Genomic DNA, 23170 nt, shown 5'->3' with positions numbered 1-23170 from the left:
AAAAAAAAAAAAAAAAAAAAAGATTTGAAATACCACATGTTCTCACTTATTTGTGGGAGCTAAAAAATAAACAAATTAATTTACCCAGAAACACACACAAAAAAAACCGGGGGTGGGGGGGGGGAAGAAGATATAACAACTATACTTTTTTTGAAGTTGTTACAACAAGCAAATGGAAAGGACATTCTTGGGGGGGAGGGGAGAGAGGGAGGAGGGCGGGAGGTGTCGGTGAAGGGCCATAATAATCATATACATTGTATATTGACAAAATAAAAATTAAAAAAAAAAAAAAAGAAAAAAAGAAAAAAAAAGAATTGAAATCATATAGTGCGTGTTCTCTGACTGCAATAGAATTAAACTACAAATCAATAACAGGCAAATAATAGTAAAATCTCCAAATTAAATTAGAAATTAAATAACATACTTCTAAGTAATCCATAGGTCAAAGAAACTGTAAACCACCCAAAGGTCCTAGGGTGGGTGAATGGATAAACAAAGTGGTGGATCCATACAATGGAATACTATTCATCAATATAACAGAGCAAACTATTAATTCACACAACAACTTGAGAGAATATCAAAGGCATTATGTTAAGTTAAAGAGGCCTGTCTCAAAAGGTTACATGTTCTATGACATTCTTGAAAGGACAAAACCATAGTGATGGAAAATAGATCAGTGAGTAGAGTTAAGTTGTGACAATAAAGGAATAATATAAAGGAGATTTATTAGGCAGTGGAAACTGTTCTGTATCTTGATAGTGGTGGTGCTTACATGAATTTCTACATATGTTAAAATTCATTGAACTCTACGCCAGGAGGAAAAAGGGGATTTTATTGTACGATAATTTTAAAATAGACTTAAAAACTCAATTCTCATGGTGCTTCACTAGCCTCCAGGATGCAGCACACACTTCTTAACATGGATTACAGGGCCCACCCTGGGTAGCTCCTCAACAACAGGGATGTTTCCCCTAATAAAACCTAAGAATGTCATTTTATGAGGGTAGGCTGAAATGTGGTTCTGAGTGTCACAAATGTTTTGTCCCTAAATAAGAGACAGTTTTTAGTATTGGGAAGTCAAGTACTTGGAAAACCTGAGTTTTCACCCTGGTATAGCATGTTGTGGAATTCTGGTCTAGTGAAGCCTCAGTTGCCTGCCTCTGTGATTAATGTGATTAATAACTGGCTCCCCAGGGTCACTGTTAGTAGGGAAGAAATTGGGTCTAACCAATTTTGCATCTGAAGAGAATACCCCTTCCCACCTCAAACCCTTCTGGAGGGGAGAGGAATATGTGATGTATGTGTTGGGGGAACAGATTATCTTGTCAAAGTTTTTTGAGGTGCTTTATGCATCTGTCTGGCTGAGCTGTACTCCATCCCACTTCCCCTCTCTAGTAACGTTCATTTAACTGAGATCTGTATTCTGCAGAGAATTGTCTTTTAGAATAATTACAGTGGCAGGTATTTCCCCACAGAATTGTCATGAGTTGCAGCTAGGTTTCAAAATTCTTCGTGGTAGCCCTTGTAGTGTTATAATCAACCCTGATGGAGATTCTTGGATTGTGCTGCTGTTGTCCTCCCTCATCTGCCATCCCGACACATGGCTTGTTTAGATCTTGGATGACCACCTGAGGCTGCCCCTGCCCCTATTTCCACCACCACTCACTTTCTCCCATGCTGAGGTAAATGATGAGGCGCTGGCGTTATGTTTATCCATTTATTAAAATATTTTAAGAAGCAATACTTTATTAACTTTGAGGACTGGTGTTCCATTTTGTGGGGGAAGAGAAGTAAGCACACTTTGTGGACCTTTTCTTTCTGCTTTTTCCTGTTATCTCATGACTACCCCATCTTCCTCCCCCAACCAGCCCCTGGCCCTTCTGCTTATTTGCAGGGACCTCGGAGAAAACAAAAAAATACAGAACAGAAAACAACAATGGATTACAGATTAGCAGACAAATAGACAAATGCAATTCCACAAACTATATAGCCAATCAAGGTTCCTTATAGGATGAAATGATTCTAATGGGTTTGGTTACCTCTTGTGAAACTAAGATTATTCTACTTGTGTTCTCAGGGAAGATGATATTGACCCCAACTGTTTCTTCTGGTCATCCTTTAATCTAGTTTATTAAAATGACAATTTTTTCTTACTCTTCCATGCCCTGTTGGACACATCACAGGGCCTTTTTGGAGAGGGAACTGTTAGTTGCTGACCTCCTATACTATTGACACCAGAAGCAGTTGGTGGCAGTTCAAATCTATTGGCTTTTCCTTCCCCACTGTTCTGGCTGGGAATTGCCCACCCAATCAATACCTCAGGAAGTGTTACCAAAGAGGTAACCAAACCCCCGAGCTTTGGCTCTTAATGGTGTCTCTGAACATAATAGAGATGGATATTTGGTGTCTGGTCCCACCACCCAAGCAATTCTATTACTGCGAGTAGTTAATGAAATCTGGAAAGGAGGTTATGCTCCCAGCGCTTAAGACAACTCCCTTGAGAGATGGATCACTTCTCGCTCTGTTTCCAAGCAAATACATGCAAGAACAGGTGCTCAGCAAGCTTTCTTGCTTTCCAGGAAGCAACTGGTAACTTAGCAATTTAGGAGGTAGCCAAGCGATTTAGCAAGTCACACCTGTTCCTGGGCCTCATCATCTATCAACTCCACTCCATGAGCTGACTCTAGCCTCAAGTCCTGGTGGTTTCACTCAATATTATTCTGACGCAAGGTGGGTGAAAGGGGATCCAGATGGTACAACAGAGCAACAGCAGCATTAGTGTACAAAGACCTATAGTACTTCAGCAAAGTAAGCAGGAAAGATGGAGTCCTATTACAGTTACTGTCATCAGTGATAAAAATAATTACAAGACACAGCTCTGCTTAGTCACTGCCAAGATAAGTCTATCCCCTCCCTGGACTTCCTTCTGTTTCCTTAAATTTGCTCATTTGCAGATTTTCTCTTTCAGAAAAAGCTCTTCTGAGAAAAATGCAACTTGGTTCCCAACTCTGAGTGTGTGTGCAGGTGTTACTGCATTCAGCCATGGAGGAGCCAAGTTAGACTGCAATGGTGACCTTGCCGATTTGATCTAATCCCTCCTCCTGGGAAGAAAGAGTGATGCAGAGAAAGACAAAGACACAGCAACAGCACACTCCCCACATAAATAACGTACAATAACTTAACACATTCTGATGCTTAAATAAGTTTTAAATGTTTTCTGTCATCTTTTTCCATTGACTTTCTTCTATAGTTGTAGAGCTAGGACTTTTTTGTTTGTTTGGCAAAGCAATCAGACATTTGGGGACTATCCCCTTGATAGTATTTTTCCTCACCCCTGCAGAGGTGGAACACAGGTGGCTGGTTTAAGTGGGTCAAGCTGGTGGAGTTCCAGAGCTGAGAACCAGCACTTGGAGTCTGGATTGTGCACCTCAGTGAACCAGCCATCGGACTGAGTCAGGTAATTGAGCACGCTAGGTTTGTCTGAGAAGTGGGGAGAGGCCAATTTTCTGGTTTTCACTTTATAAATGGGAAGGGACACTTACCCTAAAGGTATGAGTTGAGGGTGGGGTAGGGATTCAAGGCAGATCAGAGAGAACTTCTCTGGGCACTGGGGTTTGATTAGATTTGCCTGAGTGGTAACAGGCATTTAAAAAAAAAGAGAGAGAGAGAGAGAATTTGAAGCAGTTTAAGTCTAGTTCATTTTTATGAGAAATTTGGAAGAACCATGGGGAAGTAGTGGCTTTTAGCCTTTGTTTCCCCAGGCCCATGTTCTTTCTGGTCACTCTGAATGCCCCCCCTATACTCAAGGGAAAGGGGCAAAATGGGAGATTTGAAGGTGATTTGGGGACTGACTCAACAGCCTGTCCAGAAGATACAGGCCAAGATGGAGCTTGTGGGGAAGGGCCTAGGCTGTGACTTGTCAGGCAGTCCCTAGTTCAGGCATCTAAGTCACAGAGCTCAAGGCCTGGTTGCCCCATATAGTCTTTTTACTAGGGAGAGGAACAGCACAGGTTGGGGCAGTTGCTGATGTAGAGTCCAGGACAAATAGAACAAAAAAGGCAGCATGCCAGCTTAGCTCCCTTCTCCAGGGCATTGGTGTTTTTGTTCCCCTTTCCATGGCCTGGCTCAGAATTTTAAGGGGGGCATCAGAATCAGCTGGGCTATAGGTAGATCCCAGCCACCTCTAAAACACTGAAAATGCACCAAAAGATTAGAAGCTCCACCAAGAACTAGGGCAGTTAGTAGAGGAGTATATATGTGTAGGGTAATGGGCGGATGAGGAAGGATTCCTGGGTTAGCACAATAAATTATATGGTCACTTAGAGGTTGAGATGTATTTCCAGTTCTTAAAAATATATATGTGTGTGTGTATCTATATATATATCTTTATGTTTCTATACATAATCTATACTGCAGCACAGCGGCAAACATTTAGTTTAAAAATCCAGCAAGAATGCAGGCAAACACTCCATGGAGTCATGCAGGCTAGAATCAAGGCAATAGGAGGAGAGCCTATAGGGTGAGTTCCAACCAATGGGCTCACCCAGCCACCAGAGCACCACCTGGATATGTGCAAAGACATACACGCACACATGGAAAAACACAAGGGTTTGCAGAGAGTGCACGCCAGTGAGTGAGTGTGTGGTTACCACATCTACAAGAAAAGGTTTCACATGGACATTATAACAGGCAAGTGGACAAGCCCCCAGGACCTAGTTCTCATTTTAATGAGCCAACTAGAAGGGATCTCCTGAAGTTGCAAGTTGCAGTTGGCAGGGATTGGGGGAGAAACACAACCAAGCCTGGCTGTCCTGCCCCCTCTCTTCATCTTCCTGAAAGTGTTTCTTTTATTCATTCATTCCGTAGCATCGTTTCTCTGCCAGTCAGAGAAAATCATTCCCAAACTCCCTGAAGAGGTGAACTCCGCTGAATCCTTTATAGATCCCAGGCCATTCATAAAGAGCTTATCCCAATAAATACTGTAGTTGCCGAAGATGCACAAAGAGGAGAACTGAACCAAACAACTTGGAACAAGAATCTTTGGCCAATGAGAAAATGTAAACCTCTAAGGAGACCAGATTGAGTCCAGGAAAACTGTATTAAAGAATTAGAAGGTCTTTCTTGGTGGTGCTCATGTTTGTTCTGAAATAATTTAATCTAGCCTGTATTGAGGTTTCAAGAATTTTTTAGTATAATTCTAAATGTTGTGAGTTCTCCTTCCAGCTTTCAAGGACTACAGTTGAGATCTTCATGGTGTTGGAGGATCATCATCTTTTGCTTCATCTTCACGATTTCTGCGATGCCACAAATTGCCTTCAGAGAAAATACAAGTATAGGAATAATGAGGATAGTACATTGCCAAATATGTGAACCTCAAAGAAAGCAAAGAGTCTGTTAGGAGACAGACTGGTTTATTCCTGTTGTACCAACCATCTCTGAACAATCAGAGGAAACCAGCTGACACCATGTGAACCAAACACAAATGGGATGAATGCTCAGAAAATGATAATCTATAGAAATGTTATTGACCCCATCAGAGTCTTCAGAAATACTCCCAAACACCATGTTCTCATAACTGACAGATTCTCAGGGAATCAAACCAGTTGGACCATTCCTGAGAGAATACAGCTTTGTCTAAGAAATTTTCTCTTGACATTTGTGCAAAATCTTAGTTCCTCGAAAACAAACCAAATTGCTAACCACCTTTCCTTTTTTCCCCATGTCCACTATTGCTATAACTCTCAAGTTTCCAGGTTGTCTAGGCCCCAGACTTAGGAGAGACCACGGACATCAGAATCAGCACAACTGACAACTGTAAGAACCTTTTGAGTCCCACTGACATATCAATAATGCTTAGGACCAATTCTGAAGAAGGAAGAGGTGGAACCAAAATTCAAACAATAAAACATATAGAAATTTTGCATTTCCAGGGATCTACTATAACAGATAGGTGGAAAAAAGATGTTTAGATAGGTCGTGGAATCTATTCCTGAACCTTAGGAATGAGTTAAGCAGAAAAATAACTGTCATGTTTACATTTTTCTTTTCAGTTGTATATATCATAGAAGACTGCACAGCAATTCTGCTTCTCAGGTTCTCCCCTTACCAGTGTCCATATCACTTTCTAACTCACACCTTGTCCAAGGTTGGCTCCAAGCTGGCTTCCCCCTCCATCATCATCATGCCTGTATATATTTCTAGTGAGGGCTTCAGGTCCCTTTGGTACCCAGGCTACCGGAAGTCTTCATGACTGCTATACATGTGTGGGAGACTTACCAATAAAACCCTGAATTCCATGGCCTGATTTAGGCTTGTCTTCATCTTCTAGCTTCTTCCTTCCCAATTTGGGGAACTTAACTTTCAATCTGAGGCTTCTACTGTCAGTATCCGAAGATTTTTCCTGGGAAACCACAGCAAAAGGAAGGTCAAAATGTTAGTTGCCTAACATTCAGAAATAATTCCTAGAGGCCTGGCAAGGTGGTAGACAAGGATGGCTGCAGAAAGCAGGCAGACCTGTTCTCTATTTAGGTATGAGAGACACCTCTAATCTCTGGTCACATACCCTAGGAAAGCAACTGATCTTTACCAAGAGCCTATTCTGTGACAGGTGCCTTGCTAGATACTTTAATAAATGCTTTCATATAAGCCTCAAAACAACCTTGCAAGGTGGCAATTATCATCCGTGTATTAGAAATGAGGAAAAAAGTGCTCAATATCACTAAGTATCAGGGAAATGCAAATCAAAACCACACTGAGATACCATCTCATGCTGGTTAGACTGGCCATTATCAAAAAGACAGAATAACAAATGCTGGTGAGGATGTAGAGAAAGGGGAACTCCTCTTCCCTGTTGGTGAGACTGTAAATTAGTGCAACCATTATGGAAAACAGTATGGAAGTTCCTCAAACAACTACAGATAGAACTGCCATATGATCCAGCAATCTTGCTGCTGGGTGTATACCCAAAGAAATGGAAATCAACATGTCAAAGGAATACCTGCACTCCCATGTTTATTGCAGCTGTATTTACAATAGCTAAGAGTTGGAACCAACCTAAATGTCCATTGACAGATGACTGGATAAGGAAAATGTGGTATATACACAATGGAATAGTACTCTGCCATAAAAAAAATGAAATTCTCCTATTTCCAGAAACATGGATGAACTTAGAGAAAATTATTTTAAGTGAAATAAGCCAGGTACAGAAAAAGAAATGCCACATGTCCTCACTCATAAGTAAGAACCGAAAAAACAAAAATAAAAAAAGAAAAACACAACAATCACAACAATTCCTTGAACTTTCAAAAGGAGAGAATGGAACTGAGGCCACCAGAGTGGGAAGTGGGGGAGGTTAGAGAGAAATCGGTAAAAGCCACAAAAAATGTTTACATTGTGTAATGATATAATAATAATAATAAAAAACCCCACAAGAAATAAGGAAGCAGATGCTCAGAGATGCTAAATATTTTACTTGAGGTAATGTGGCTGTGGATGGGAAAGGTGAGATTGCTAAGACCACTGTTAGCTCATATGGCACCTCAGTGTGAATTAGAGAAAAGCACCCCTTCCTTCAGACATATGGTTTGGTGACCCCCAATTCACCCCCTTGGCCAAATACCTGCCTATAGGGAAGACTGCCTCCCAGGCCACCTGCTTCCCTGTCTGGAATGCAAAGAGGGTTCTGTAAACTTGGTTCTTAATTATGAATATGAGTTCTCTGCTGTGCAGATCATGCAGGCTCTGTAATTCCAGTTCAGCATCCCAGTCTCTCGCTCCTGCTAAACTGAGCTTGTTTTAGTACTGGTATCAGTAAAGCATAATTCTGAGGCTAACTTTGTTGCCAGAAAATCAAGCCAAACATATTACAAGAAGTTTTGGGATTATCTTCCTTTCAGGATTACTTATACCTCCAATCTCCTCCATTAGGAGAAGAGTATAAACCTGTCCTCCTCCGCTTACCGCTCTAACTCCAACTTACTCTCTGTCCTCTAGTACTGCTCCTGGCCTTATACAATGGCCTTCAGAATTGCCTTTCAGGAGCAACCTCAAGGAAGAGCTCAGGACCTTCCCCTCAGCCAAAGCCTTGGGAAGCTTAATGAATAATTGACTCGCATTCTGCTTTTCCCCACCAAAGTGGATCGGAATCTTTTGTGGCATTAAGGTGGGCAAGTCTGGCGTCAAGTGAATGAGCAACATCTTCCTGGCTTGCTTTCAGTCGACTTTCCCCTTCTTCAGAGCCTCACTCTTCATCTCTATGGAAATAATGGGGCCCAGAAAAGAGATTATGTCCCAGGCCAGGCAGACTCACACACAAAAGTACTTCAAAAAGTTCATGGAAAGATTTGTATCATCTTTTAGTTCTATTTTTCCATGAACTTTTTTGAAGTTCCCTTGTATAAATTGGGACCTTGAAGCATGGACTGTGTTTGTCTCATTTCTGTCAATATCCAGCCCATCTTTCAACAGGAGCTTGGTGAGAAATAGCTAAACTGGATAATAATGGAAGGGGATGCAACAAGAGTATGCTTCATTCTCTGCCTAACAGTATGTTTGCCTACCCCAGAGGGCTACTGATAAAGAACAGGTAGGCCACAAAGGGCCTTGGGAAGTGCTTGGGTTATCAGCAAAGGCACATGAGGAAGTTGGTAACTTGTTTAAGATCTGAATTTGTATATGGCTTTTTCTTTGAAATGGTAGCCTGATTGTTGTCCTCGTCCAAACATGACCATATTGCTTGCTCACATGCATATAACTGGTGCATGGAGCCAGAAAGCAGGTATAATGAGTAGGGGGGCCAGGGATTCCAGCAGGTTGAAATAAGTGGTTCTATGGTGGGGAATTTTCAAGAAAAATCCTATGAGACCATAAAAGGAATAATTTACCTAGTGATAGATAGACATCTTTGGGTCATTTGGTTTATGAAATGGGATTACTTTTCAATCTTAGGAAAGCACTCGGGGTTGTCAAAAAACGACAGCATCCCTATAGCTATATAGTAGCCACCGCTGTCATGCTTGATTTTCTTTTAAGCCACATACCTACTAGGGGGAAGCACTGAGAGAGCCTGCTAACCTGTCAGAGGCGGAATAACAGGAAGCAGCAGGGAGAAGTGATATTTGGAAGATTTAACTGCCAGTATGGCCTGGGTATCAACCATTCAGAACAGATGGTGGCTGTAAACAACTGATACAGGTCTGTACCAGCTGCAGTTCAGTCCTGACAGCAGGTACTGAGCAGGGAGGGGGAATTTGCAGCCAGAAAAACAGAGAAAAAAAATCTTGTTTATTCTTTCTCCATCATCTCTTGCTACAGAGTGCATCTCCTTTCTGGTTATTTTCCTGCAGTCACCTAATTTTTCAACAAGTTTTCTGCCTTGTCCTGTCCAATTCTGATGAGGACATGGGGGGAAGAAGCTCCATTAAGTTAAAGCTGAAAGCCAACACTGGACTCCTGCTACATCGGTCACTGTGTTATCAGTGTCCTGGCCCACACTGGAAGGTAAAGCACCAAGGAGGAATCCCTCTTCCCCTTTATTTCCCAATCTTCAGGTTACACACCTCTGGAACAAGGAATGGATTCATCCAGTTGATCTCAGATAGCTTTTCAAACTCCTTATTCATGGCATCCAGGGTGATTTGTAGTGTGGCCTCATCCTCAGCATTTCTCAGCTGGTACAGACAGGAAAAAGAGTGAGTGTCCAATGCTTAGCACTCTTCCTTTGTAGATTCTTGCCCTCTCCCCCACTCCCAGTCCTTGCTAGTGGCCAAGAGACTACAAGGTGCCACCTTGTATTTCCTTTGTAGCCAGCTCTTTTCTTTCTCAATAGGGAGATCCAGGAAACAACCAGATGGTGGGGCTCTCCTTGGGGCTGAGCATGCTCATAGTTGGCAAACAGAAAGGCCTTTTGACCAGTATCAGTTAACACTGAGTTTTACCTCCTACAGCCTGGGGTCCAGGACAAGAGTCTGACTCTTGACCTCATGTCCCTGAAGACATTGCAATGACCCCCTAAATAACAGTTACCAAGTTTGGAGCACATACTGCATGCCAGACACTGTGCATACATAATCTCATTCCATCTTCCCAATATCCTTACTATTGTTCTCATGTCATAGGTGAGATAACAGACTCGAAGTTTAGCGCTCAAGATCACACAGCTGGCTAGACAGAATCCAGATCTATTTAACTCTGTAGCCTACTCTCTATGCAACACTGTCCCAGAAAGGATATGTGGGGTGGCCAGATGCTGGGAAGAGTCTTTATTACACACTTACTGTAATGTAAAGGCTGTTTTTTGAAGCAAAGAGATAGGGCTAAAGAGAGACTAGCTCAAATTTTCCCTTCCTGGCAAAGACAGTCTGCCTCCTCAGGCTGTGCTTTAGCTCCTAGCTAGTAACTCTGAGTAATTAAGAAGTGATTTCCAGATGGCTTGTCCTACAAGTTTAGGAAACAAAAGCTTAAGTACTGTCTAGTAACACCTAGCACCCACAGGATGAACTCTGTACAGTCCATGGGAGACTTAAAATGGATTCTTTTGGGACCATCTCCAACTCATCTCCAAGTTCTAGACCAGCAACATAGGTGAGATAGTTCATGTTCCAGTAAGTAGTGAACTGGGAGAACAGATGCACAGTAATATTTTCAGCCCTGTCATACTTACAGCCCACCTAACCTGGCCTCACCTCACCTCCCCAGCATGCACTGTACTTTCAATCTGGCACTTATGTGGCTTTTTGCTGTGCATGGACCACTTGCTGCTCCAGTCATAGGTACAGCCTTGCTAGCTGTCACAAATGTGTGGCAGGTGAATGGGCAGGGGATGGGGTGGGACGTTATGGCCAGTCAGGACGGGATATGAAGGAGAAACAAGTCGGTGCTGACAATCTCTTTTGCTTTACAACTGATGACTTAGGACAATACAGAGTGGCCCAGATACACAGGACATGTATGTGCCAAAAAAGGGAAATGGGAGTTACTCAGTGGGACTCGTTATAAACCTATATGCCTTTGCTAACACTGAGCTCCTACTGCCCTCCTTCTTCAAGGGGAGGAATAACACCCAAATAAAACAAGCCTTATCTCTATCCCACCTCTATGACATCCTTTCTGGAGATACATGTTCATTTTTAGTTAGCTGCTGCCTGGCCCCTGGCCTCATTTGGATGTGTGTATGTGTGTGTGTAGGTGTGTGGGTTGGGGGGTGTCTCATCAGGTTCTATGTGGTGGGATCCTTCTCAAGTATTGTTGTGTACTCAAGTTGGGTTCTTGTCTGGCACAAACCAATTTTCAGGCCACGAGCCTCAAGAAAGCTTGAGTGGCAATAACAGAACAAACTCTCATATTTCCTGCAGCCCAAACTGTCAAGGACATTGAATTCTGCCTATATATAGAAGGTACTTCTGTTACTCTTATCTAAGACTCTAGCTTGAGGGTCAGATGTTGGAGCAGCCTGGCTTGATTGCCTTAGCCACTCTGTCTCCTATGCAGTATGCCAATTAAATGTGCAAATGAAAAGGGGAATGGACGCACTTCTTGCAATATTAACTCAGAAGCCCCTCTTCAAATAAACTTTAATTAGATGAGAGGCAAGCACAGCACCTGCTTCAGGGCCTTGGCAGCCAACTCCAAAGTGAGGTGGTCATGATGAGTTACCTCATCAGAGCACAGTCCAAGTATGCCCATGGACTTTGCATTCTGAGAAACATGCAACTAATCTTGTAGCCAAGAAACAGAGCTTCAGTCCATTCTCCCTAGGACTAATAAAAGCTATTATCTATTAAGCTGCTACTATGTCCCAGGCTCTTCTAGAACTCCCACTCACAAGTTTGTTTAATCCTCACAACACCCTGGAGAAATAGTGACTACAATTCCTGTCTTGTAGATATGGAAACAGACCCAGATTGGTGAAATTACTTCACACAGCTAGTGTTACGTGTTGAACTGTGTCCCCATCCCCAGAAAGATATGTTGAAGTCTTAACCCCCAGTACCTCAGAATGTGACCTTATTTGGAAATAGGATCATTGCAGATGTAATTAGTTGTTAAGTTGAGGTCACAGTGGATAGAGTAGGCCCTAATTCAATATGACTGGTATCCTTACAAGAAGATGGCCATGTGAAGACAGACAGACACAGAGAGAACATCATGTGAAGACAGAGGATTGGAGTGATACATCTACAAGCCAAGGAACACCAAAGATTGCCAGCAAACCATCCGAAGCTAGGAAGAGACAAGGAAGTATTCCTGTATAGGTTTCAGAAGGAGAATAGCCCTGCTGACACGTTGATTTTGGACTTCAAGCTTCCAGAACTGTGAGACAATAAATTTCTGTTTTAAGTCACCTAAATGTTGGTACTTAGTTATGGCAGACTTAGGAAACTATTAAAGGTAGTAAGTGGCAGATTTGGGATTTGAGCCCAGAGCCCACAAATTTTCCCATTCTTCCACACTGCTTCCCACATGGTGAAAGAGGTATGTAGAAACTTGAGAGATACAGAGCAGCTAAAAAGAGCTCACCCTTTTCTACTGCAGCTGTATCAGGTAGGATGAGAACACCCTAATTTTGATCAGCCTGGTCTGGACTCAGGAAACATTTGCCAAAGGAGAGAGAGAGACTTTCTTTCTCTCTGTGGATTAGCATAACCTATGAAGTAACACAGTCAATGACAATCTTGAGTGACACAGCAGGAACTGCCAGGCAAGCACTTAGCCAAAATGCTCCCACATGTTTCCAGTGCCCTAGAACCAAGCACAGACTGTGACTACCTTCAGATGGAATACTTTGCCCTCCCATGCTCCAACCCCCTGCACTCACCAAGTTTTCATCCAGGAAAGCTTTGGTGTCATCGTAGAGCCCTTTAAGACTAAATGTAACATCTACTGCATCATCTCTGCTTAGAGTCTGAGAGGAGAAGGAAGGAAAAGAAAGGAAGGGAAAGGACAAAGATAGAGGAGTTGTTGGTTAGTAAGCATGCAGCTGGCTTCTCCGTGGGAAGATAAGAGCAGGCCAGTAGGACGTGGCTATAGACGAAAAAGTAATATTCAAAATATAGCACAATTAGTATGGCATGGGCACCAACCAATCAAAACTGATGCCAGCTGTCAACTACTGGTACAGCTGTATTGGTGTGTCCAACAAAGTGGTACAGCACAACTTGGCTTTTGGCATTATTGATTAGGTGCAGTGGGCATAGGAAGATAGGAAATATGCAAACCAGAGAGTAAATTTGAGGCCATTTATTGTCCTTAGTCTAAGACCACCTTTCTCATGACAAGTGGAGTTAGGCCCAACCATCTCTCTTTTTGAAACTCCAGGCCTTGAGCCCCAGGCCTTCTCCACCTAAGATCTGGCTTAAAATAAATTTCACATTTTAGCAGGCCCTGACACTATTGTATGTTTCACCTAGCACTAAAGTTACTTTTTAAAGCATCATTTAAATCTTCTGGCCCTGAGTAAAGCCATGGGATGGAACATTTACTATTAAGTGTCCTGATCTGGACCTTTCCCTCAAGAGGGAAACAACGCACCCTAGAGCTCCATAACAGGTGTCAATGACAGGTGTCACCTTATCAGATTATACAGGGATTCACCTGGGATGAGGAAGGGCCAAGGCCAAGTTTCTCTCCATTCATTGGCCATTTCTCCCCTGAGGCTGGTGTGGTAGATAGCTATCAGGGAAGTGGGCTAGCTCTCAGGCTGATGAAATCTGCTGAGAATCCCCCAGTAGTCACCCTGGACCTGTAACAAGTCAAGGAATGCCTACCTTCCCATCCACTCTATCCATCAATTTCCTGACATATCATTTGCCCAGTTTCTCCAGCCATCCTCTGGCTCACCTTCCTTCCCTTTCAGCCCCTTTTCTATCTGGTTTCACTCCTTTCCTTCATCCACCCCTTCCCCTCTTACCTCAATGGGAGTACAGGAAGCTGTGCCTGCTTCATTGCTATTATCTTGGCCATAAAATATATCATTCAGGATGTTGGCACTGGCATTCACAGAATCCATGAGGACAGACACATGCTGGTGGACCTTGCTCAGGTCATTAAGTCTGTAATAAAGCAAGGAAAGACATATGAGTCAGGAATTCTGAAGGACTTCTGGCCTGGGGTACTGGGGAGGGTTGAGATAGAGGTAGAAATGAAAGCCCTGGGTGCCCAACTTGGACTCTTTACTCCCTCCTGTTATTTCTGTTCGTTTCTAGGTAGTCACCTGTGCCAGAAAATGTTTCTATTCTTCTCTAGATATTTACTTTTGACCATCCTTGTCTTACCTGAAGTTAGATACTGGGAAGTTGGGGAGGGTGGGAGTCTAGAATAGAGGAGGGCAGGTGACTCTGGGAACTCCAAGGCCCTCCTGATATTTAAGGGCAAGGATAGACATTCTCAGTCCTGTTGGATCTGGGGCAGCAAAAGGAGATCAAAATTCATCTCTGGGCCTAATCAGAGATGTCCAAGCTGGCTTATTGCTGAGCACAAATATATTTCCTGCCTGCATTGTCAAGGTCCCAGTCAATCTTCAGAGCTCTAGGTGAGACTCCTGTCTGAGGCCAGGCTCCCCAGTGACTAACAGACACAAATTAGCTTCTTCGTCCTATCCTTTCTTGGGATTCCCATCCCTGTATCTAGGCCAGTCCACCTACCTGCTAATGAGATTTTCTGCTAGCTGAGCTAAGTGCTGCATCTGGACACACTCCTCATCGGAGAGGCTATCTTGAGATTCCTGGGAGGCTAACTGGGGTTGAAGAACAGCTTGAATTCCAGTATGCTTGCACTCCCACATTTTCATTGAGTTCTCAAAGCCCTGGAAATGAATACAGTGGCAGATCCTAATGATTGCTGTAGTTAAGAGGGCACAAGACAGTCTGTCTGTGAGTCTGACATTTGTGGGTAATGTGTGGGTACAGTGGGTAAAGGAGAAAGAGGGCCCCCCCCATCAATTCCCCTATATACCCATCTACACATCTATCTATTATTTTATTCAATGTCTCTTCTGTACTAGGCCCTTTTAGTTTTTGTTGTTGCCAGTATTCTGGGTTTTGGGATACTAGGCTTGAATCAGACAGATGTCTGCCTTCTAGAAGTTCCTAAATGAGATCATGATGACTGATAAGACAGTGGAGCACCTTTCATGCTCCCTTCTTTGCCAAATCTAGGTAATATGTTGTGAAGCAGTTAAGAGCCAGACATATCTAATTTAATTTTGAATCATGATTCTGTCCTTTACCAGTTACGTAACCCTTAGCAAATTATTTAACCTCTCTAGTCCTCATTTTCCTCATTTGAAAAATGGGAATAAGTGTATTCACCTCATAGGATTGTTGGAAGGACCCACATAAGAGAATATATGTAAAGTGCCCAGCACAAAGCAGGCAGTTTATAAACTGGACTTCCCCTCCCCTCTCTATTGCTGTTTCTATGGACTGTTCTCAGGTCAGAGTGGAAGATAGCTTCCAAGCACTGAACATATGATCAATAATGGCTCCTTTCTAAGCTTTAGAAGGTTTAGGTGAAGTGGGTGACATATGTGAACACAGCATTTTAGGGAACCTTAGAGGAACCTAAATACCACATTCAAAGCAGAATCTGTTGTTTTAAGAGCAGATTTTTCCATAACTGCCTGAGACCTTTAGCTCTCTGTGCAGTGGACAGAGGAGGATAACCTTGTCCAAAACCATGGGAGGGAGCTCCTTGTCTCACTCTTGGACAGTGGTTTACAAATGTCAGTATATATCAGAATGTTTTGAGGAGCTTGCTTACAAATACAGGTTCCTGGGAACTACCCATCCCCATTCTTTTTAGTGGGTCTGGTGTGGGACCCAGGAATGTGCATTTGTAATCAGCACCTCAGGTAATTCTGATGCAAAGGGTGTGCAGACATCTCTTTGAGGAATTCTGCTTGACTGAAAGTATTCAGTACCCAAGTAATAGCTGTGGATAAGGCAGTGTAGGAGCCCAAGACGATCCTTTCCCCTCTTACCCGATCTCTCATCAGCATCTGGGCAGCATTCTTGTACCTAATCTTGATAAGGCCTGGCCTCTGAACCCAGGCCTCCCCATCTACCTGTACTGGGATACCTTCTTCACCATCAATGGTTATCATCACCTCACGGCACTGCCAGAGAAGAGAAAGGAGAATGGGGGAGAAAATGAGGCAACTGCTGTAGATCAATCTGATAATCTCACAGTCATGGCCTGAATGTGTAGCTGAAGCAGCACTGGCAAGGATGTGAATCAGATTATCTCAGGGAGAAACACCTATTTTCTATGAACTTTTTGCTTCTTTGGTCCCTGCCATCTGTTTCCAGCCTCAGCTAGCACCTTGCTGCCCACCAGATAACCTGCTTCCTCCACCTTTGCACTCTTTTACCCAGCTAATTCCTAGGACTACCCCACATCCAGGGTTGCAGCCAGAAAACTCAGCCCTTTCATAGTGCCTACCCAGCCCGTGCCTACCTGGGCGATGCGATGATGATGTAGGTTGATGATACGGGACATTGCCATCTGCACAGAACCAAAGATTGCCACTACCTCCAGCTTCCCATCATCTATTGCAGGAGCCTCATATTCCTGAGGAAGAAGAACTATGTCACATCTCCCACCCTTGAGAAACCACACCTTGTCTATAATGAGCAGATGGGCTTTAAAGGCTCCTGGTGAGAATTTTTCTAGTGCACACAGAGGGAAAACTGCATTATTAAAAGGGAAAAAGATGGCCAGGAAACCAATATGGGAAAAGGGCACTGAGATTGCAACTCTTAGCCCCTTTTGAGATCAAAACTCTTAGCTGGTTCTCTCCTTGTCCAATCCAGCATCATAAATCCCCAAGGCCAGTCTTATTGGCTGAGGCCTTTTTGGTTGAGTTCAGAAGAAAGGGGTCATGGGTAGTTTCCCAGGGGATTTTACTGACAGACCCCCCCTTGGAGAAAAGAGCATGGCTTAGGTAACCTTTCAAGGATTTGTCAGGCCTGAGGATTGGCAAATTCAAAGCCCAGGCAACATCTACGAGGTCTTTGGTTGACTCTTGTACTCTGGGATGGTAATTGCCTTAAAAACGGTTCATACAGCTGCTGCTAATAAAGGTTCCGAGCCTACATTTTCTTCCCCCATTGTCCACTTTCCACTCATGTTAGCCCAACTCTCCTTTCTGAGAGACCTTAGAGGGGCCATGCCTTTCTCTCTCCCTCTTCCTTATTTCATACTTACTGTGGTTGCCGTGTTGCTTCCCCAGAAGTTGATACCTCCAGCATAGCTGGTAATGTTGAGCACTACAATGCCTTGCAGGTTTGGCAAGGAAATGACTTCTCCATCACACTGAAAGAAAAGGGTAGCTCTAGTTGACTGGCTCTTCAGGTACCAATGTGAAGGGACATTTACAGAGATGGGGAAAGGTTCTAAGTCTCTTCATGCTATCATTTTCTTATCCATAAAATGGAAATCTATCTTCATATCTTCCATGAACTGTGAATGAGGATCACGGAGTTAAGCTCAGGAAGAACCAAGGACATAGGGGAAAGTTGATTCCCAGGGCCATAAGATTTCCTTTCTCCATGCCTAGGAAGGACCACCCCCCTTTCCACTAACCTCCAGCTGCACTCGTTCTTCCAGTTTCCTGTAAGAGCGCTGCAGAAGTTCTTTGCTTCCCAAAAGGCCATACCACATCTTGTTCTTAAGGCGGCTACTAAAGGGAAATAAGGGAAGAGGAAGATAGTCAGAGGGTGAATAATACAAAGACAAATGGATGGGGAAAGATAGGAAGGGAAACCATCTTATTTCCCAAGTGCCTTCTAACAGAGAAGAGCCGTGCTGAGTGGTAACAGGATTCAAGAGGGGCTGCTAGAATAGTGTAAGTTGTATCCCCATGCAAACAGTTGCAAAAATGGGTTCACGGGTCTGTTTAAAGCCTTGGCATCCTATCAATGGGCAAATTTCCCACTTCTCTTTGCTGATAATATTGTTTCAGACTTGGAAGAAACAGGCTGTATTCAGAAAGCAATACTCATAAAAAGCTGTGAGCATAGCTGTCTGGTACACACCAACTACTCTGGCAGTGCCGCTCCAAGAGCACAAGATTTCAGCTGCTTGGAACCAATTTCATTTGAAACATCTGATTCTTAGACTGCAATTTCCTTGAAGCAGTGTCTTTTCTGGCAAAATAGAGGGCTTTTCCAAACACCAGACCCATATATTAAACACTTAATTCGGTGCCGTAGAACAGAGCTAAGATTAGTAGGGAGACTTTAGAGGAGGAGCCAGTGGAAAAAATATGAGACAGTCAAGGATATCAGGAGACTTGGAGTGGAGGTGGGAAGAACAGGGTCCTGGTGACCGTAGGATCTCTGATAAAAACAGGCAGGGAGTTTACAATCACTAGAAAGGCTGGATATAGTTTACTATGAGCTTTTAAAGTAGACACATCTTTGAAATGAGTAACCACAAGGAATGAGTTTTGAAATGTTAGAAGGCTGGCACAAAATTATTTGGATTCTGTTTGAAACCATAAGTCCTCTGGGCACTTTAGTTTTTCATCTATAAAAATTAGGATTATATAGAAATGCAAAACACCTAGAACAACCAAAACAATTCTGACAAAAGAACAAAGTTGAAGGACTTTCATCCCCCAATTAAAAAAATTACCATAAAGCTAGTTATTAAGACAGTGTCTTACTCATGTAGGATAGCCACATAGATCAACTGAACAGAAGTGAGAGTCTAGAAATAAACCCTTACATTTATGGTCAATTGATTTTCAACAAAGGTGCTAATACAATTCATTGGGGAAAGGGTAGCTTTTTTAAAAAATGGTGCTGGTGTAATTGAGTATTCATATGCAAAAATGGTGGACCCTTACTTCACACCATAACAAGAATTAACTCAAAGTGGATCATAGATTTAAATGTAAGAGCTAAAACAATACAAATTTTAGAAGAATACTTAGGAGAAAATGTTTTAAGACCTTGGGTTAGACAAAGATTTCTCAGGTATGGCACCAAAAGTGTAGTCCATAATAATATGAAAATTTCATAATGATATGAAAAAAATGATCAATTGGACCTCATAAAAATTCAAAATATTTATATTTCAAAGGATACCACTAAGAGAATGAAAAGACAAGCAACAGACCGGCAGAAAATATTTGCAGATCCCATACCCAATAAAGTACTTATTACTCAGCCCAGGCCTACTCTGAGAAAGATGTTTTAGTGGCAGTGGCAGGGGCGGGGTGGGAGTGGCATGCTTCTTTAACTTATAGTAAAAAGTTTCAATTTACAACAATAATTCTGAGGCTGCCTTAGTGTTTGTCTGCAGTACAACAGTACCAGAAACTTGCCAAGCAGGTTTGGGGTAAAACTGGATGGGGTAAAATCAATGGGTCCAAGGGAACGAGGTTAGGAACACCAAGAACAAAACAGACCCTATTGGGACCTGGTTAAGCTCTCACAGACAGAACAAAGATAGGCAATTTGCTAAATCAAGTCAATGTAATCTGTTCTCAATAATAGTAACACAGGTAGCTGTGTTTACACAGCAATCCACAGGTTTAGACTGTGAAGGGAGCTCCAAATTCAGGATGCCAGTGCAGTCATCATAGACCAGCCCAAGATCTGGGGCAAGCTGTCCCACTAGGCTAGTCTTGGGACTGAATCATTTTACTTCCAAAGGACCTCTTTCTTTCTGTTTCTTGTCTGAGACGTAGGGAATGTAGGAATACATATGTGTATCGTGGTTGTGTTTGCATGTAGGGAGAGGAGTTTCTTTTGCTTACTTGTATTGTCCTGGGTGTTCATCTCTTCTGGTGTTGAACTCCAGAGAAATTTTAGCATCCAGTCCAATTCCAAAGTAGTTGTTCATTACACATTTTTCTTTGAAGCGACTGAAATTAGCCAAAGAAGAGGACAGATATTGGTGCAGGAAAGAGGGCTGCTATCATTGGGCTGCAGACTTCATCTGCATGATGGAAAACCACTGAAGGAAGGCTCCTCCACCCTGGGCACCAACCATAATGTTTTTGAGAGGCACATGTAGATGTCCTACTGTGTTAACAACAAGCTTATTAGTTATAAGATAAGGTTCCCAGCCAGTTGAAAATCTTCAGTGGGATTGGCACTCATAATAAAGCAGCAAAATTCATGATCTTAGTTATCTTTGGCAGCTCAGATATGAGTGGCCCATATTTTCTCCACTTATAATAACGGGAAATACAATCACTGGCTTATTCCTATAAAGAACTTCTGAGTATCTCAGATATGAATTATGTTATGAGAATTAAGTATGCTACTGCTCTCAGTGATGTCTGATTCCTTCATAGTACTTTCATAGCAAAAGGTAAAGTGATCACACATCTAGGGGGAAAGACTGATAAAAGAAGATAGATATATACACACACAAAAAACGCCAAGCAGTCTTTTGAGTCTCCTGCATCCATCTAAGGTGTCAACATCAAAACCAGTGGTGTGCTAAAGCCAGTTTGTACCAGCTCATGTAAACTGATTACGCATATCTCTTTTCAACTCTGCATCCAATGGCATTATATCAGTAGCTTGAAATAGGCCACAGTGAGAGAGTTTACACCAGGAACAAATCTGTCCCCCCCACCCCCACCAATAGCACACTATTGATTAAAACTCGTTAGGTAGGGCTGACCGGTTAGCTCAGTTGGTTAGAGCACAGACTTGTAACACCAAGGTCTTGAGTTTGAATCCCCATACTAGTCAGGCCCCCCCCACCCCGACCGCAAAAAAAGAGACACATTAGGTCTCACATGAGAACTCAGATATAAACTTAAACCCACGGTAAAGGGGAGGGGAGTGGAAGTTGGAGATAGGAATAAGAATTTTTTTCTTAGATAAATTATTTAAGAAAATGTAAATGATTGCTAGCTGTGTCTTTCTTTTGAGAAACTGAAAATGGGTACAATTTAGCTATTTAATCATAGATAACTTTTTTATTCATTACTAAACTGTCCCTACATCTCTCACATAAGATTTGCCTTCCTCCACCACAGTGCAGAAATTGGAGTTTCTCTAACTGACGTCCAAACTGATCTTAATGGAACTCAAAATGAGTAAATGGGGCAGAACCTTGCCACTGGGAAGATTCTAAAGAGGTAGGACTGGTGAGACAGACGTCCTTAGATTTGCTACCTAGTCCCCTAATGACCACTTATTTTTTTAGTATCTTCAGCCATTTACTGTTACAGACAATAGTGGAAAAACAAGTCCTCTGAAATAACAATTAACATCTATTAAGTGTTTATGATAACAATAATAACTGCTAACACATGTAACACAACTACAGGTGTCAAGCACTGCTTAATGCAAGTACTTTTTATATATAAACTCAAATAATATAAGAACTCTACGTGGCAAGTTCTACAATTATCTCCATTTTACATGTGAGGAAACTGAGGCTCAGATTGGTTAAGTTACCTGCATATGTCATACAACTAGTAAGTAGAGTCAAGATTTGAGTCTGGATATCCTGTGATTGTGCTCTTAACCAGAGAAAGGAAGAAGCCATTAAAAGGTGATAGGGTTAAGTACTTACATAGTTTCAGATGTGAAATGTAAGTGTTCCAAGTTGAGGTTTTCTAGGTCCTCGCTTTTGAGAGAGGATATAGGAGACAAAGTGCCACCACGAGAACCTAGATGCAAAAGACATCACCTTCGTGTTTGTTAGATGCAAACAAAAAAGCCCTTTCCCGCTACATGTATTTCATCTTATTTTTATCTGTGGGGGCAGGGTCAAGCTCAATGACTTTCTCCTAGATAACATTCAAGGTTTTCATTCCAAAGAGGAATCCTCTTGGATGGATAGGGACTGCATGCTTGCTAGCAGTGAAAACAGCTTCAAATTTTGGATCTCATCAGGCCTTTTCAAAGTGCCTAATGGGTTTATTACTCTGGACACTGGCATGGGATCTTACAGTGTGAGGTTTCTGGGAAAGAAAGAGGTGTTTACTGCAGAGTAGAATTATGGCTAAAGGAAGACGCATAAAAAACATACTTATTCTTTGGGAACTAGATGACAGTGATGAGGCTAGAATAAGAGAGGAAGACAAAGATCCTTACGGTGTCTTGGGCTCATCCGGTCAATATCCTCTGAGTCATCTCCCAGGAACGAGGTTGAAGCAAAGTTTTTAACTGATATTGTCTGTCTGCTTTCCTCATCCAGAACTATAGAAAAAAATGGAAGGAAGAAAGGAAGGAAGGAAAGAAGGAGGGGAGGGAGGGAGGGACAGACAGAGGGAGGGAAGATTGGTTACATTCATTAAATATTTATTGAGCATCTATTTTGTTTAGTTAATGCTAGTCAGTATGTGGGTAGACGGTGGGCTCCCTTTTGACCATCACCTCTTCCCCATGATGCTGTATGTGGTCTTAGCTTTCTTACAGTGTTGCTGCCATGTCTTTTCATATCTGTACCCGAGCCTCCTCTGTTTTACTGTTTACACTTTTTTTGTCACCCAGTACATATGATTGTGAGCAAAAGCTTGGGGCAGGGGATGGGGGTAGCAGGGTGGGAAACCCTCTGCTCTTTACGTCCATTTTGTTAGTTCATTTACTCACATGACCTTTGTCCAGAATTTAGCCTCTAGGACCATGCCACTCTTTCACTGAAATGTCTCAGCCATACTCAGAACATTTGAGAAGTCTTCTTTCTTTTCATTGGCCTCTATGTTGTATAGCTCAGGTGCTAAGCCTATGCTAATGTTCTCAGATTCAATCCCTACCCTAGCAAGGGAGCCTTGCTCTATCCCATAGCTACAAGCTGCACCTCTAAATCTGACATATGTACTGATGGAGCAGACTCAGGGTCAGTTGTGACAGAGTTATGGTTACATCAGATTAATCTGCTCCCCACTACTTGGAAACTAATTATAAAAACAGAGGCAAACTGTTTAATTCTTCCACAGTGCAGAAGGGAGATTTCCTTTCTTTCTTGGAAACTTGGCTAAAGTTGTACCTGAAGTTACCAAGGTAGGGGGAGGTACCATGGCTAAGTCAAAGGCCAACCAAAGTGACTACCTTTCTGCATGGGACTTCTTCTTTTTTTTTTTTTTTTTTCCATTTTGTCTTTTTTCGTGTCCGGCAACGGATCGCAACCCTCAGCGTCGCGCCCGCACCGGACCGGGACCGGCAACGGGATCGCAACCCTCAGCGTCGCGCCCGCA

The 23170-nt window shown here is 42.6% G+C and overlaps 1 protein-coding gene across 1 annotated transcript in view; it reads right to left on the bottom strand.

Moving 5' to 3' along the window:
* Window positions 1-5248: 5248 nt before the first annotated feature.
* Window positions 5249-23170, bottom strand: part of DGKK (diacylglycerol kinase, kappa) — a gene marked incomplete at its 5' end in the record, with an annotated part of 76345 nt that continues 58423 nt past the window's right edge. Inside the window, 13 exons of the mRNA XM_008593186.1 lie at window positions 5249-5313; window positions 6277-6400; window positions 9558-9668; window positions 12815-12901; window positions 13907-14048; window positions 14640-14800; window positions 15977-16111; window positions 16453-16566; window positions 17203-17310; window positions 17581-17677; window positions 19763-19870; window positions 21544-21640; window positions 22068-22172. Of these exons, the coding sequence (XP_008591408.1) occupies window positions 5249-5313; window positions 6277-6400; window positions 9558-9668; window positions 12815-12901; window positions 13907-14048; window positions 14640-14800; window positions 15977-16111; window positions 16453-16566; window positions 17203-17310; window positions 17581-17677; window positions 19763-19870; window positions 21544-21640; window positions 22068-22172 (1454 nt within the window). The remainder of the gene's footprint in view (window positions 5314-6276; window positions 6401-9557; window positions 9669-12814; window positions 12902-13906; window positions 14049-14639; window positions 14801-15976; window positions 16112-16452; window positions 16567-17202; window positions 17311-17580; window positions 17678-19762; window positions 19871-21543; window positions 21641-22067; window positions 22173-23170) is intronic.

The sequence above is a fragment of the Galeopterus variegatus genome, unplaced genomic scaffold (assembly GCF_000696425.1).
Source record: "Galeopterus variegatus unplaced genomic scaffold, G_variegatus-3.0.2 Scaffold8855, whole genome shotgun sequence".
Classification (NCBI taxonomy): domain Eukaryota; kingdom Metazoa; phylum Chordata; class Mammalia; order Dermoptera; family Cynocephalidae; genus Galeopterus; species Galeopterus variegatus.
This window is presented reverse-complemented; position numbering and strand designations above follow the sequence as displayed.